Source organism: Dermacentor silvarum, chromosome 8, assembly GCF_013339745.2.
Source record: "Dermacentor silvarum isolate Dsil-2018 chromosome 8, BIME_Dsil_1.4, whole genome shotgun sequence".
NCBI lineage: Eukaryota > Metazoa > Arthropoda > Arachnida > Ixodida > Ixodidae > Dermacentor > Dermacentor silvarum.
This window is the reverse complement of record NC_051161.1, coordinates 145,591,402-145,606,945: the sequence shown is the minus strand read 5'-3', so window position 1 is coordinate 145,606,945 and position 15,544 is coordinate 145,591,402. Positions and strand designations below refer to the sequence as shown.

At 45.4% G+C, this 15,544-nt stretch overlaps 1 protein-coding gene across 1 annotated transcript; it reads left to right on the top strand.

The window, feature by feature from the left end:
* The first annotated feature begins 4,044 nt into the window (after positions 1-4,044).
* Positions 4,045-14,070, top strand: LOC119462467 (uncharacterized). The gene is made up of 3 exons (XM_037723815.2): positions 4,045-4,646; positions 11,246-11,411; positions 13,781-14,070. The coding sequence occupies exons 1-3, from the start codon at positions 4,047-4,049 to the stop codon at positions 13,954-13,956; spliced, it is 942 nt and encodes a 313-aa protein (XP_037579743.2). The 5' UTR covers positions 4,045-4,046; the 3' UTR covers positions 13,957-14,070.
* Positions 14,071-15,544: the final 1,474 nt, after the last annotated feature.

Below are 15,544 nucleotides of genomic sequence, written 5' to 3'. Positions count from 1 at the left end.
TTGAAACCCGTCTCACTTATTTTAGAAGGTATATCAGGTTTCAAGTAAGGTTGATGCAGCAGCCTTTCAATTACAGCTTTATAAATATGGGTGTGCCCCTGGAATGCCGTTATAGCCTAGACCTTTCCGTAAAACAACATTTTCAAAACCACAACATCAGCTGTTTATCAAATATGTAGTAACACTGTATTTGGTTTACTTAGTGCGCTGTGCGTGACAAATACAGCAATATTATTTTTATCAGCGCTGTAATGGAATAAATAACCTCTGGCCCACTCTATACTTTGCAGCCATACGTGCATGCAGGAGGATGTATCCTAAAATAAGCAACAACGTTTAGACCGAATGAAGAGAAAGGCAAAATTTGTCCAATATGAGGACCCCTTTGAAGCGCACACAATGCCGAACTGCTGAGGCAGACAAGTACAACTCTTCCGTAACTATGCATCTAGGTGCTTTTGAAAAGCTGTGCATTCGTGCTTGTGAAAAAAAAATATAAGAAATATACACATCCCTTGCACTGTGGGAATCGATGTAAGCGAAGCTTTCTATGCTGTTTGCGTACATTGACGGTATTTAGCGGTGATGTTGACCGCATACGACAGTCGTGATGTGATGTGAAATGTTACCTTGCTTGCATCACTTGTGTTTGTCCACGTAGTACACAGAACACGGAAAGACGTGTCATTCATTCACTTATTCTTTTACTGAAAAGAGCCCAAATGAGCAATACTTTCTTGCGACGCATTTTCTTTCTCCCATGCCCCGTTATTTGAACTGCCATGAGCGCAGAGGGGTAAGGTTAATCAGTCGTTTCCTGACTGCGTCGGTACGGATCCAATTTACCCATTTCCTGCCTCCCCTCTCTCTCTGTTCCCTCTCTAACATTATTCCTACATCCTCCCTGGACTGTCGTTCATGTTGCACGTGAGCACAGAGCCAAGTGTGGCAGCGCCTTAAATGCTTTCGCGGGGGGTAAGACCTAATTACGTCGTTCAGAAGGCATGGTTGCGTCCCCCACGGAGCTTCAGAAGGCATTTCGGCGTCCCTAACGGCGCGTCAGAGGGCATTGAGGCCCCCGCTCTACCGAAAGGTCGTTGACGTCGTCTATCTCATCTCCCGCTTCTATCTGCGTCTACTCTGGACTTGCCCGTTAGTCGAACGGTAAGCGCTGGAGTTTCTCGAATGCTTTCGAGGGGGTCACGGATAATTACAGCTGTCAAGAGGCTAATGTGGCGATCCCCAGGGAGCTTCAGAGGGCGTTGTGCACATGCAACATCATGGGAAGGTCCAAACGAGCTTCTCGCGTCGACGTTACTCTCTGCCACGCTCCTGCCATGTATACACACGCTCCGGATCACCCACCGATGAGGCCTGCAATAAAATAGCAGCAGCAGCAGTGCAAACGTCCACGGAAGAAGCAATGAAAACTACGCTTTAAAAACCGTGACTTTTAAAGGCTGGAGCTCATTTGCCCAATTAGGGCATCGGCAAGACCGATTAAAGATGCAACAGATCCGACGTGCGCTGTTGAAATCTATATTGACGCGTGCTCTATGTAGAAATTTAGACTACGATGACGATATGTGCTTTAACGTGCTCCGTGTAGTGGGACCGGGGGAACTTGAAGACGAAGAAGACGTCTGTTGTTCTGGTGGTCTTTTTGAACAGGCTGTTCCGCTGCCGTCTTGCTCCGCCGTTGTTGTCTCTTGTTCGCGTTGAATCGCGACAATATGCAGCGAACCTTGCGAGGCAGTCTTCACGCGCACCTTCTGATCTGGCTCAAGGATTCCCCGAACGAGGACCTCTGCAGTGCAATTAATCATTGAACTTTACCAGCATTATACGGGTTGAAAGAGGCAAGCTGGCTTTGTGCTCCATTTGTTTGGTCTACCCGAGCTCCCCTTGGAGGTGCAGTTGCGAACGTCCACGTGGTTTCCAGGCGGCGCAACGCATGTGCTACGTGAGGCCATCTCTTCCGGTACCCTCGCTCCCGTCTCATCGCGGCCCCCTCGCCTCTCCACTGGCGGTTAACTACCCTCATGCGCAGGCCAGTTTCCCACCTCTGCCTTTCACAGCTGTGGGCGAAGTATAGTGCTCCTAGGTAGCATCGCCGTACCGTAGCCGAGTGTGAACTATCCGGCGAGAACGCACGAGCAACAGCAGCAGGCAGCAACCACGGTTAGCGATAGGCACAGGGGTGTTCGCAAAGAAAGCTTCGCCTTAGTAAGCTGCGTAAGAAACTTCAAGAGTCCATCAGCCACTGTCACAGAGGGTCTCAATAAGGATAGGATAGGAATAAACTTTATATGTCCAACGGTTATGGCTGTTGGTGCCCGGGGCTAGGCTGCCAGGGGTCCATCGCCGGAGAAAAATCTTCCGAGATCTTCGGCAACAGCCCTGGCCCATTGGACGGCCCACTCCTGGTCCTCGGGTGCCTCACTGAGGAGGGCGGCTTGCCATCTCTCAGTGAGGCGCCCGCCTTCAGAGGGTCCTGCTGTTGTCTTCTGCCTTCCTCACGGTGCTTCTTGCTCAGGGCGTTGACATTCCCAAAGCATATGGGCCATATCAGCCCGTTCGTGCTCGCACCAGGGGCAGCCGGGCGATGGGTGTCACGCGGGATACAGGTGGTGCAGGTGGTTGGTGAAAGTGCCTGTCTGCAACTGCCTCAGGTCGACTGCCTGGGACCTGTCCAGCCGCCCGTGGGGTTGTGGATATTTCTTACGTTCTTTCTTGTAGTGACCAAGAACCTCTCGGTACGAGGCCGGAAACTCCTCGATATCGCGGTCGGCGTCCCCGTGGCCCCCAGCTCCGTCCTCCGCGATTTGGGTTGTGTTGGTGGGGCGGCGGGTAAGCTGCCTCGCGACGAGATGGGCGCGCTCGTTGTGGTTGGGCGGGATGCCGGTGTTTCTTCGGCCATTGGTATTGTTGTTGTCGTTGTTGTCGCGGCTGTTGTTTTTGGTGGTGCCAAGCTCCCCGAGGTGCGCGGGGAACCATTTGATTTGGGTCTCAATAAATCTTTTCGTCAGCCGTGACTCGTAAATGATTCATGCCGTCATTTGGAAGCAAATAGTTGTATTCAAACAAGGTGTGGGTTGACCTAATAGTTTACGGCCCCCCAAAATTCAAAATTGCTCTAAGTGCAAGGTGAGTTGGAAAGCAGGTTTCTAGAAAACGAGAGGGATTATTTGTGTTTGCGGAGCTGCACCTATTGTGTTCTGATTTTAGAAGCTGCCCGAATATTTTTGTTGTTGTTGTTGTTGTTTCAGTCAGGCGCTCTGCGGCGCAGGAATGTGCACGCCAATATATATTGGCGTGCCTCCACACTCAACCTTTATTTTTTGTTTACTTTTATAATGACGCTGAGTAGGGTTTCTGGCATTGCGTAGGCGTACTCAGCTATGAAAATTCAATTCGCGCACTTAATGGGGTAAAGCCAGCACAACAAGCTGGCCAAATATATATATATATATATATATATATATATATATATATAGTTTTCAGTGTCGCGTGATTATGTCATCATTGACATTTTCGCGTGCGCATAAATTTCGTGATAATATCGTATCGCAAAATTGACGCAAGTTAAGGGCACACGAACATAAATTGCATTACACTACGTGTGCAAACATATATATTCCGAAACACCGACCAACGCAGCAGCAGCAGCGCCGAACCCGAGTATGCTAGTGAAGAATCCTTCGTTTTAAATTGCCTATTGTTCCAGAATATACGGCGATGGGATGCAAGAGATTATGAATTATATGGTCTGAAACGCCTAAATATTATATGAAGTTTACCTAAATGGCGAAACTTTTTTAATATTACCCGATGGGGTGACATGCGGCATGCATAAAACGAATGATAACTGACAAAACATATTTTCCCCTTCGTTAGGCAGGTCATTAGCAGACGGGGCCAGCGTTCATTTTTACGGTAGTTGATGGACCGCAATATTTAAAGAAAAGTGCGTCTGTAATTTTCATGTGATCTTACATTAGTTGCTTATATTCCATGTGTAATATTGCGATATTGTCCTAATGCAGATGCGCAGGGCATACTCTGGAAATACAAGGAGTGCACAAGGCATGGATGATTCAGCCGTCATGTCGAATGGTATGCAGAAACAACTAAAGCAAACAACGTCGGACCTTGACCCAGAATCTTTTACATGGTTGAAGCAATTTTCCTACAGCGAGAACCTGGCAGCCTTAAATCATGTGCAATTCCGAAGGCCCACAAGCGATGACGACCAATACCTCGACGTCGGTTGCGGACCAGGTAACTTTCTCGCAGAGAAGCTGCTACCACGTCTGCGGCCCTTCGCTCGTGTCATCTCCACGGATATATCCGAAGACATGATTGTATACGCCCAAAACCACCACATGGAGCCTAAAGTTTGTTTCGAGGTCTTGGACATAGAGAACGGAGATGTTCAATTCATCGTCGACAAATACGGGCTCTTCGACCGCGTCTTCTCTTTCCTGACTTTTCACTACGTTTGGGACTTGCACAAAGCCTACCGCAACATCAGTCGACTGCTCAAGGATGGCGGAGAATGCCTCGTTGTCTACTTTACGAGGACTGGTATCACAGACGTCTGGCACCGAATATACCAAAAGGAAGAGTGGCAATCCCACATGCCGGTAAGTCATTTTCCGAACTCCGACAAAACGATCGCGTCTGCTTAGAATGGTAACATTCCTCCACTTATCCGCGAAAGTAGTGTTTTGCCAATTTTAGACAGGTATTGTAACACAACAGAGCTTGTTCTGAAAGAAATAGACCGGTTAATATAATTATCGCTGCAGTAAATTGATTATGCATACCAATGGCGCGAACATTTGAACTGTGGCTACTGTCGGGAAAGGGAAAGATAAAACACGTTTTGTAGAAACCCGCGAAGGACCACACAGGAAGAGCGGTTGATAAGAAAACATTGCGTTTTAATGGAACACCTGGGACGATCACGATGATGATAGCAGGTGAGCGAGGAAGAAGTTTCTACACACTCCCCGTCGCCCCATGAAGGGTTACTTTCGTGTTGATGGTAAAGAGACAGTCCGGTTACAACACATAAAAGCAATCATGATGTTCCAGCAAGCCAGATAATGTGAAGGAAACCTCACAAGGGAGTCGTTATTCACTGGCTCCTCTAAATTCGCCTTGTGACCGGTGTGCACCAGGATCTGTGCCCTGTCCTTGTTGCCTTACCGAATGCACAGTTGTACTTTGTTTCGTTGTGTCACTTCTGGTGTGCACACGTAGTGGTGTTACATGACCTTGTTCAACGTTGAATATCAGTAGCTGGCGTTTAGTATTCTGTGGTCGTTGCTTGATGTTCTTTGAAGCAGTGTAAACGTCGTCAAAAGATGTGCCGTGTCGGAAAGCAATCGGCGAAACGGACACCTAGTTTTGTCTTTGAACTGATTTTATTTTGCGCGGATGATGTCCGGACGCTGATGCATCGTTGTCCTTGCTTTATTGGATATCTGTGGGAGCAGCAGTCTTAATTGTGGGACGTTGCCTGTTTGTGCCACGTAGGATTCTTTGAGAGTTAAGCTGTTAGTTCTGACAGCGGGAGGCAGGGCAGGGGTCAGCCGTTCTTCTAAGTTGATTGTGCAGTGACGATGGGCCTCCTGTTGGCAGCACCCGTACTGGCTGGAATTCATTTCGCTTCGGTTCACGCGTGCGCTTTCGTGGTCATCAATACAATGAGCATGCCTTCCCTTGCCTGGACGGGACCGGGATTCTTTGGTTAAAATGAGGTCTTCGTGGACTCCTGGACTGTTTATCAGATACCTTGTCAAAGCGCATGTTGCTGTTTGAACCGTTCGCATGCCCTGCTCACTGTACAAACGTTCATTCGGTATCCCTATGGCTACAGAACCTACCTCTTGTTCATCATTGTGCTTTCGAAACGTCTCTAAAGTCCAAGATGATATCAGTTGATAGCTAGCTGTCTTCGTTTCCATCATACACGTCTTTAACCATGGTACTGCCGGTTTTAAACACGACAATATTGTTTTCAGTAGGTACTTCCATGTCATTGAAGATTTCTGTCGTTATGCCGTTCTTTCTTTTACCTTCTTCAATGTAGCTATGGCTTATAGTTTCGCTCTTACAATCTTTTACCGGTTGTATATATCGCAATGCTTCAAGGCACAAGAGTAATAAGATGGTCATTCCCCTTCCTGAGATCTCTGACACGTCTTCACTGTTTACACTCCGTCTCATCTCAATAGCAAGGCTGAGTTTACACTCCACCGTAATCAATTTATCCATGTATTCTCCCTGAATAGTATATTATTCATACATTTCATCGTCAGAAATCAACACTTTGATGTTTTCATCTAGAAAACGAAGCATCTCCTGAAGCATGTCGAGCTGGCTGCTCATGATATGAAGTTGAACAGTTGTGGCCTCACTGAGCATTGTGTCGATATCGTCGAAAATGAGGCTTGCCGTCATTCTGATAAGTGTCCTATTGATGGTCAGTTCAGCCTCCTTGTAGCAGGCGACTGCGGTGGGTGGATGACGGCCGTCCGTAGCGTTGATTCCACTCTTCCCGGCGAATTCATGTGTGGCCTCGTCGTCAGTCGTTTCTGGGGGCTGTTCGGTCGTTAATTAATACAGCTCCCGGGTTTCACGGCCCCATTTTTAGAAACCCGCGAAGGACCATACAAGAAGACTGGTCGATGAGTAAACGTGGAGTTTTAATGGAAAAAAAGTGACCATGACGTTGGTGCTAGCAGGTGAGCGAGGAAGAAGTTTCTACACACCTTTAGTGAAAAGTCCCTGCTGGGTTCGAAAGGGGAGCGGAGGGGCCGGGAGGCTAGTCCCATAAAGCTACCTTTTCCGGCAGACATAGGCCAGGCCTTGAACGGTAGCGGCGTCCTCCGACAGCCGGACAGCACAGAGCTGGTCTTCCGGGCAATCGCTGAGAAGAATAGTGTCCCACTGCTCAGGGACTTTATTTTAGCATTGTGGTTTGTGCTGTCTGATATTGTTTGGAGCTGATGGGCATGCCCATAAAATGGAATGGAGGTCTGCACGTGGTGTATTGCATGTCTTACAGTGTGATGAGTATTCTTCTGGGTGTATTCGGTGCATCGTTAGTGGTGTAGGGAAAGCTCTTGTTTGTAGAAGCCTCCATGTAGTTGATTGTTGTTTGTTTAATGCTTTGCCAATAGGAGGGCATTTGTAGCGAGCATTTCGATAGTATTAGAGGATTTCTCCGTAAGCAGTCATTTGATCTCCCCCCATTTGTTCGTATTGGGAAACTGTTCTTTCTGATCTCGTTCTGGTTCTGTGGGGTGTAGTTCTGTTTGGGTCTCTTTGGGAATTTGTTTTCCGGAGAGGGATCGGCGACGCAAGTGACTTTCCCGGTGGATACTTGCTCGGGCACCGTCGCGCGCATCGTTGTTCCCAATTACCCCTTCATGGCCTCGCGTCCACATCTGTAGAACAGTTCTTCTGCGGGTAGGATGTGTTTCAATAAGAATTCGGTATGCTTGAGGTGATTAAGTCCCTTGGTGTAATTAATTAACGCGGGTTTGGAGTCGGTGACGATACATGATACAGTGGTTGATGCGTGTGCGAAAGCTATTGCAGCTTCTTCCCCTTCTTCTGGGTGTTTGGTGCGTATGGAGCTAGTTGTTGTGATATCCATTTTTGTACCCGTAACAACTGCCAGGGTCATGGTTGGTTATGACAGATAATTTGCGGTATCAACATAGGCAAAATGTTCAGCGTCTTTGAGGATTATGGGGACTTTCATTTGCTTGCGTGATGTCTGCCCTGGAAATGGCATTGTTATTCGATTCATTTAGGAGTTAATGAAGACGTTATGCGTGAACAACACTAAATGTTGGTGGATCTGCTTAGTTCCTCCGCTCATGTGTGCTTTGATTGCTTCACTTGTCTATTGGTATTTAAAGACTTGCAGTGAAGCAGCGCTTATCAGTGTAAGAGCAGAGAGGACATCCGGCTTTTTTAGCCTGCTTTAAACAAGAGTACGCAAGGATTTTTTGCAATGGGCCGCGTTCGACTACGGTCACCGTGGCAGATATTCGAATCCACGAAGTCGGGAACGTAATAGCCAGTGAGGCACCGTGTTAGCCATGTGATTTACAGATGGCGACCGAGCATATTACACGTGTACTTGTTCATATTTTTCAGGTGACCACTTTCGACCAGCTAACAAATGTTAAACATTACTGACCGGCGCAGGACACACCTGCGTCTATCTGGACATTCTCGATTACGGTAGTCGATTCAATTTGTTGTCTGCGTTGTTACCAAACCTTTTGTAATCAGATTGCATGCGTGATGCGAATAGCGTTGTACATTCTAGAACTTGTGCGAGCCCTAACAGTGTCCGTTATCGAGTCGGATCGACCATTTACTTCATATATTGCTGTCCGGTGCTCTGGATGCCCGATTAAGTGCACGCATTTATCGGTTCGAGCAGTCTACGAGAACACATCGCTCGTGTATATATATTTATGTATAAGACTGTATATTGAGATATGTTGATCGCGTTGCGTGTTCAGCCATTTCTAGGTTTTCACTACAACAACTCTGCCGGTACACATTCCATTTTTTTATACGTGTCTTCAAATACAGTTTATTGGAGAGACAAAAAAAAAGCATCGCTGGTACAGAAAAACCATTTTTTGAAATATTTTTTAGTGTTGAAAAACGGCTCGCAACCGTTACCCAGCTATTTACTACGAAAGTCGCCCGCAGGTACTTCTCGTGGTTACGCGCGACTTCTCGTGGTAATGCGCGAAGATGTCTGTATAATTTTAACAGTGGATCTGTTTAGGGCCGAGGTTGAACCGTGCCAAGCGTTGATGAGTAGTGAAAGCAGAGCATAGGAGAGAAGGTGCAGAAAGAGAAAGAGAGACAGACAGACAGAGAGCGAGAGAAAACAAAATGAACTTTTTTGGCGAGGCTGGGATTCCAACGCGAGTCCGAAGGCGAGCTTCATAACCACTGTGCTATACACCCTCGCTTGCAGAACGTGAATTTATAGGAACCACATGGTTGCATTGTACACACGATTGCAACACAACTTGATATGGGCGACAGAAAGAGAAAATGAGAGCGAGAGAGAGAGGGCGTGAAAGAAAGAGAGAGGGAAGAAAGAGAGAGAAAGAAAAAAAGAGTATAAACTTTTTGGCGAGGCGGGCATTTCATCCCGGGTACTCACGGTCCGAAGGTGAGCGTTATACCCACTACGCTATCCACCGATGCTTGCACAGCTCCGCTGTTTCATCAGATTTCACAAGCGTGGAACTGGCTTATTTTTTTATTATTATTTGAAGGAGCTGCAGAAGATTGCACTGCTCCAAGCTTAAGTGGCAAAAAAGTAGTAAAACCATCGCAAAGCCTAATAGACCCACATTTACCAAAAACACCCAGTCTCATTATGTACTTTGCATTTTTTTGCAATATCACTGCACACTCACACAAAGCTAGCGCCCTGTGGGGCTTAGCTTGTGCCACAACAAAAGTAGTCATCTGCCTTGCTTCCGTTTCCTTTCTTCATACTGTGCGCTGGCTACTTTCCTGACAAGAATGCGGTGTCAACTTAATAACGCGCATGCCATTCGCGCACCTGGAATTACCAGGTGCGCCGCGTTCAATAAAGGAAAGGCGCGCAACATAGATCACGATTATTGCTGCAGGATAAGAGAAGCCCCGAAGGCGATAATGAGTAATTATGAATTTTTCATGTTTGCTTGAGTCACAAGCGCACATATATACAAGAAATATAATATTTTATGAGATAATCGTATGACCCACGATAAACATCTAATCATCTTCGTATATATAACCTCGATCGTTACAGTACTAGGGATGGGGTGTTAGAAAAATAAGAAGCTCGCCCAGACGGAGCAACACTCTAACAGTAAAGTTGCTTTCGCAAATGGCGTGTCGGAAGGACCAGCACAGAGTTATGCGGAAGAACGAGATATTTTTAATGTACAATCACTAAACAACGTTAGGGTTTTGTAAATAAATGCATATAATTAGCGCTACAGGTAGTTGAAACAGGGCTTCTCATTTTGATTTCCTAAATACGCTACACTAAAGCAACCTATGAAAATTAAAAGCTTACACTTGTTTTAGCACATGATGTATTGCTAACTTGAAGAAATAAAATATAGTCCAAAAAACGCCTCGACGCCTTTGCATCAGAATTAATCAAGCAGAGTGTGTCTACCCCTCAAAATCTATTATCAATTGGGACGCGAATGGAAGTGTACTATACCAATATTTATTGGCATTTTGACTGGTATCTACTTTACATGATGCCAGTATCAGTGGGATGAAAGAAGATGGACGATGAACAGATGAAGCAGCAGAGATAAATTAGCAATGAGCAGAAAAGGGTAACATGTAAATTAACGAATCAAAGCCTTAATATGGAAGGAACGGCATGTATTGATTTTTTCAACAGCCTTCCAGAAGAGGAATGAAAAGTATTAGGAACATGACCAAGCTAAATATTCTACCAAAGAAATTAGTTTACTTGCCTGAAAGCTTGAATAGTCATTGAAAGCCTATGGTGTACCAGTCAACTAACTGTGCATGATCCCTCAAAACGTAACAAGTACAGCAATGTAAACTGCCAATATTTAACCACAGAAGCACGTAACTTAACACGATCATAACAACCTACACCAAATATGTACACGACATATACTCAATACAAGTCGTAAAGAAATTGATATAGGCATCTACATGAGTTTTAGCAAACCGTAAAATATGCCATTCGTGCTCTTATAGTAAAGCGCGCGACTGAAAAAAAATAATAATCACTGCTCCCAACTCAAATTGTCGTAAAACATTTTCAGCGGGCTTTTTAAAATGCTACTCATTATGCTAGCCTATTTCTCTTACACACTAGTCGTGATGTAAGAGCGGTTTTTGGATACAGGATTATTACCTAATAACAGCAAACATGGTTGCTGACTGTTATGCGGTTCTTGTTTGTTAGCAGGACAATAAACATTACACAGTGGACCGAAATCGTGAATATTTTCAGTGATTACTGGCCGGACAGATTGTGACGTGAAGCTTTAAAATATGCCTACGTATGCACCCTATACAGCCAGGAAGAGCACGAGAAACCTAAATAATTGCATTGAAGGAGTGCGAGCTTTCGACAAGCACGTATAACATAGCCTTCTGCAATCGCGATCACCGCACTGTCTTACTCCCGTGTAAACAGGACCTGAGCTCGATGTTCGCGGAGCGCTACTGCTTCGACGAACCGGTGGACGAAGAGAAGCTTGCTGCCCTGGAGAAAAGCGCCGTCACGGCGGCAGGCCTGGAATTGGTCACGTGCCGGAATTACTCCAGCACGTGGACGTTCCCCACTGCTGACATCTGTCTCGGTGAGCGCTAGATTGGTGAATGTAGAAATCTCATTAGCCCATTACATGCAGGCTTCCTGCCATTCAAAATATGTCCAGCGCTTCTAAAGTTGACATATTCAGCCGAATTATTTGTTCAAGGTAAGTAGCTTTCTTTACACCCCACAAAATCGACAAATCTGGCAGACTTCCTTGAATCAAAATAAATTGAAACAACTAAATTATTAGTGTGGTAATCGTAACCCTATATAGGGTCGCGCTAGGACTTAACAGGGAAAGATGGCCGAGCAACAAAGTTTGAATTTGGGTGTTTGACATGAACAAAGAACCAGTGGCAGCCAAAGCTCAACAAAATGCAACCACGAACGCGGAGCTGCCAACTGATTTTATTAAATAAAAGATGGAAGAAGCTGGAAGCGCGCGCTCGAAAGTAATGGTAATGATCCGACAAGCACATAAGTCTTTTGTGTAGCCGCGGTGGTTTACGTCGCATTTCTGCCTTGTGGCAGTGAATATGAAAGGGGGTGGTGCGTTAGTGCAAGCATCAGCGAGCATGCCCAATTATCGAACTGAGAGCCGTCGCACTTGGTGACGCAATGAAGGTCTTGTTGGCAAGAGTCTCTTTTTAATTATGAAGCTATCGGGTCTTTTAGCACATTGTCCTATATCCTAATTTTGTATTTAAATGCAAACTTCGAAATTGTCTTCGTTTAGAAATTGCCGTAGTGCCTTAGCGATATTATCACGCTTGAGCCAACGCCTGTAACTATTTGTCTGATACCTTCGTAACTCGGACAGCTCTCGTAATCCAACTCATGCAACAGCGCGAAAAAATAAGGAAGGGACGACGATACAGACAGAGTAAGAAGAGCGCTGACTTCTGTTTATTCTACTGACATACGATGCGGCAGCAGGAATGGAAAAAAAGCAAGAAATACGTCGTCCCTTCGTAAATTTTTCGGGCTGTTACATAAGTTCCAATAAACCAACTAGTCCAGCAAGCAACCATTCTCATAATCCCATCCGGAGTTATTTTTAATAAAAGCCACAACTACAGTCTTGAATGCGAATACTGGAGGAGCACAGTTCACGTAGCTTCAGCGGTTGAACTCTACGTACCGAATTTACTAATGCTGTCGTATTTACAAATGTCACACAAGCAAGCTGAGGATTGGGTGAAGCATTTCACATCCAAACAAACGACAACACCGGCGGGAATGAATATTTTGAGGTATGAAGTGAAAGAGCATAATTTTAACGAGCGTACCTAATATAATATTCCGCAACTGAAGTTTACTAGAAGGGGGTAGTGTGTTCAGTGGCGGCACGTCACATGCATTGCCATGAGGCGGCGAAGGTCCGGCACTTGGATGCCAGCCCATGCGTCAGCAGCGCCGCCGCCAACATTCGTCGATGCATCGCTGATTCTTGCTGTTGTCAGTCTTGCTGTTTGTGAATTATGTAGCTCAAATGACTCTTTGTTTAACATAACGGCTTGATTTTCCCTGAGGTATTCCAGTTTCAATTATATACAGCGGTTGTCACCGCAAGATAAAGAGCTGAATGCGTCTAAATAATTACCGATTTATTGAAATAATTTGAATTATTCGATTTTTAGATACCAAAATAATAAACATATGATCATTAAATAACTAATACATTAAATAATGACAAGTAATTGTACTGTTGATTTGCATTACTTATATTAGCTAAATAATTGAGTAATTAGGCAAACAATTACTTTGCAATTAATTACTTTTGCTATATCCAATATATTGATTGTGTGGCTTTTATAAATGATGTAACCAGACTCTACATAATTTTCATGTATTGTTTGGGTAATGTCTGCATACGAAGCAGTAGGGTTTCCTTGATACGTTTTTTCATGTGTAAACACATAATTGCAAGAATTGCATATGCATTCCACAGTTCTCTGTTCATTTCCAAGAACCTCTGTAACGGATCCTGGCTCAGCCAGGATGCCGTCATCAGAATCCGCAAGTACGAAGACCAGACAAATCCATGCGCTACCCATAATTTCCTTGGCGGCTGAACGATCGCAGCGCCAGATAATTGTCCCTAGTAGTTGCTGTGTGAAACTTTATGACATCCGTAGCCTTTGTCTGAGCAAACCTTATTGTAACACTTAGTGCTTAAATAGCCGCAATCAATGTACATAATTATCCCTTAAACTGTCATTTTTGAGTTGTTGTGTTCTAGGGATATTTCATTTATTACTGGCCCCTCATTTAGGTTGATGCCACGGGTCTCACACACTGCATTCGTCTTCCACAGGATAAGAATAATGTAACCGCGAATACTACACGTATCCTACAATAGAGTATGTCGTCAAGTAGTACGTACACTACATAGATGTGTTTTTCACGCAGATGCATACGTGCCGTTCTTCAAGCTGGACGCCAGGGTGCCGGACGAAAAACGTGCCCCTTTTTGGAACACTTGGAGAACTGCACTACATGAGGCGTCCAACTCAAACTCCGGCGGCATCAGCCTCAATTGTGATGTCCTGGTCGCGCACTCGCAGAAGCCTCCAGCTCCCATTTAGACAATGCATTCCGTGCGTGCAGTCTTCGCAGCTTTCAACTGCTTGTGCTTCATTTAATTGTCTGCACAGTGGTGACTAGAATTCGCAGTGATGGGAACGTGCTTCCGTGAATAAAGAGTGATACTTATTTTTTGCGCTCACATTATCCCGCTAGACATGACAAGACCGACGAGGTGGTGCTACTGCACCTAGCTTGTTTATTGCGCACCCCCTCCGTGAAAATGGCGGCGCCCCGTCGACGCTTTGTCTACGTTGCCGTTGCGTGTTCTTTTGCGCTCCCGTTGCATTTTGATCGGCAGAGATTGGCACACATATTGATTGGCGGTGTGTAGGCTTGAGTGCGGTTTGCAGAAGCCGTCCGCGGCGAAGCACGCTTTTTAGCGGCGGGATTATCAAGTCGAAACTGTGCTGCACCTTTCGTTTACACCGAAAAACGAAATATGGATGAGGACGCGATAACCAGGGCCAAGTGCCCAATGCGCCTCACGATTACGAGCTACCAGAACAGCTAGCTTATTGAAAATATATGCCTAATTAGGTGCAACACACAAACCAGCATGCGTACAAATGCGTTAGCAAGGGAATGTGCACTTTCAATATTTCTGACGCACATTTTTTTCTTTCTTTTTTTGTGACGTCGTTACGCTTCTGCAAAAAAAAATGTCATTAAATAGCTCGTGCTCTCGACCTTGTTGTCTTTCGCGTAGATGAAAAGCACTTTGCGCCACTAAATTAGTAAAGGGAAGAGTACATTATTCACAATGATCAATAACAGTTGTTTGGGCGACATATAAGTGGTAGAAGTGGTAAGGCTTCTAAGGGCAAATCGCAACAGAAAGCCCTAAGTGCTTATTTGCAAAACACTCCCAAATTGCGCCCAGTGGCTGCTGTTACTGCGAACGTTCTTACGAGACGCGGGAACTTCAATGGCTTGCACACAGTGCATACAAGTCACATTAAATAGCTATTAGCTTGCCATTTCCTTTGCCGCAATACACGCTTTCGCATTTAGCAGAGTTTAGAGAGAGAGTAGATTTTAATGAAGACTAGAGAGGAGAGGTCGGTCTGGAGAGCGTGTCTCTAGCCTGAGCAGAGTTTAGAGCAAACATTGTGCAGATCCCACGCACTTATGGCAAGCGTTTTGCGGGTACATAGCCATCCAGCATTATTTAGCGTTCCGAAAAACGATACTAGGTGCACCAACGTGTTCCTCTAAATGGAGTAGTTGCGTGTGTCGGTCACGAGCACACGTGTGTGTGCGTGAACCGCAGTATACGACTACAACCAGGTTGTAGACGATGATATGACGCAGTGGCATGATTCTACGCCGGCCGTTCGACGCGAGCCTACGACGTGGCGATTGTTCGGTTTTACATAACTAATGGATGAGCGTAAGCGAGACAACCACAGATTATGACGTCATCAGCCACTACGTGTTATACAATCATACGTTCCTATGGCTATGTCATTTGGTCTGCGTTGATTCGACGATGGCATATGTATTTTGACGAAGAAATGTTAGAACAAGATTAACTTGGGCAGTCATGAAGTCGGTACAACGCCTCACAGTTTCTACGTCGCGTAACGT

What these genes read in the sequence shown, in the direction of transcription:
- LOC119462467 (XM_037723815.2), top strand. Translation starts at nt 4,047, where the DNA reads ATGCGCAGGGCATACTCTGGAAATACAAGGAGTGCACAAGGCATGGAT. An exon ending in AGTGGCAATCCCACATGCCG is followed by an intron (nt 4,647 to 11,245) that starts GTAAGTCATTTT and finishes CCGTGTAAACAG; the next exon opens with GACCTGAGCTCGATGTTCGC. An exon ending in CACTGCTGACATCTGTCTCG is followed by an intron (nt 11,412 to 13,780) that starts GTGAGCGCTAGA and finishes TTTTTCACGCAG; the next exon opens with ATGCATACGTGCCGTTCTTC.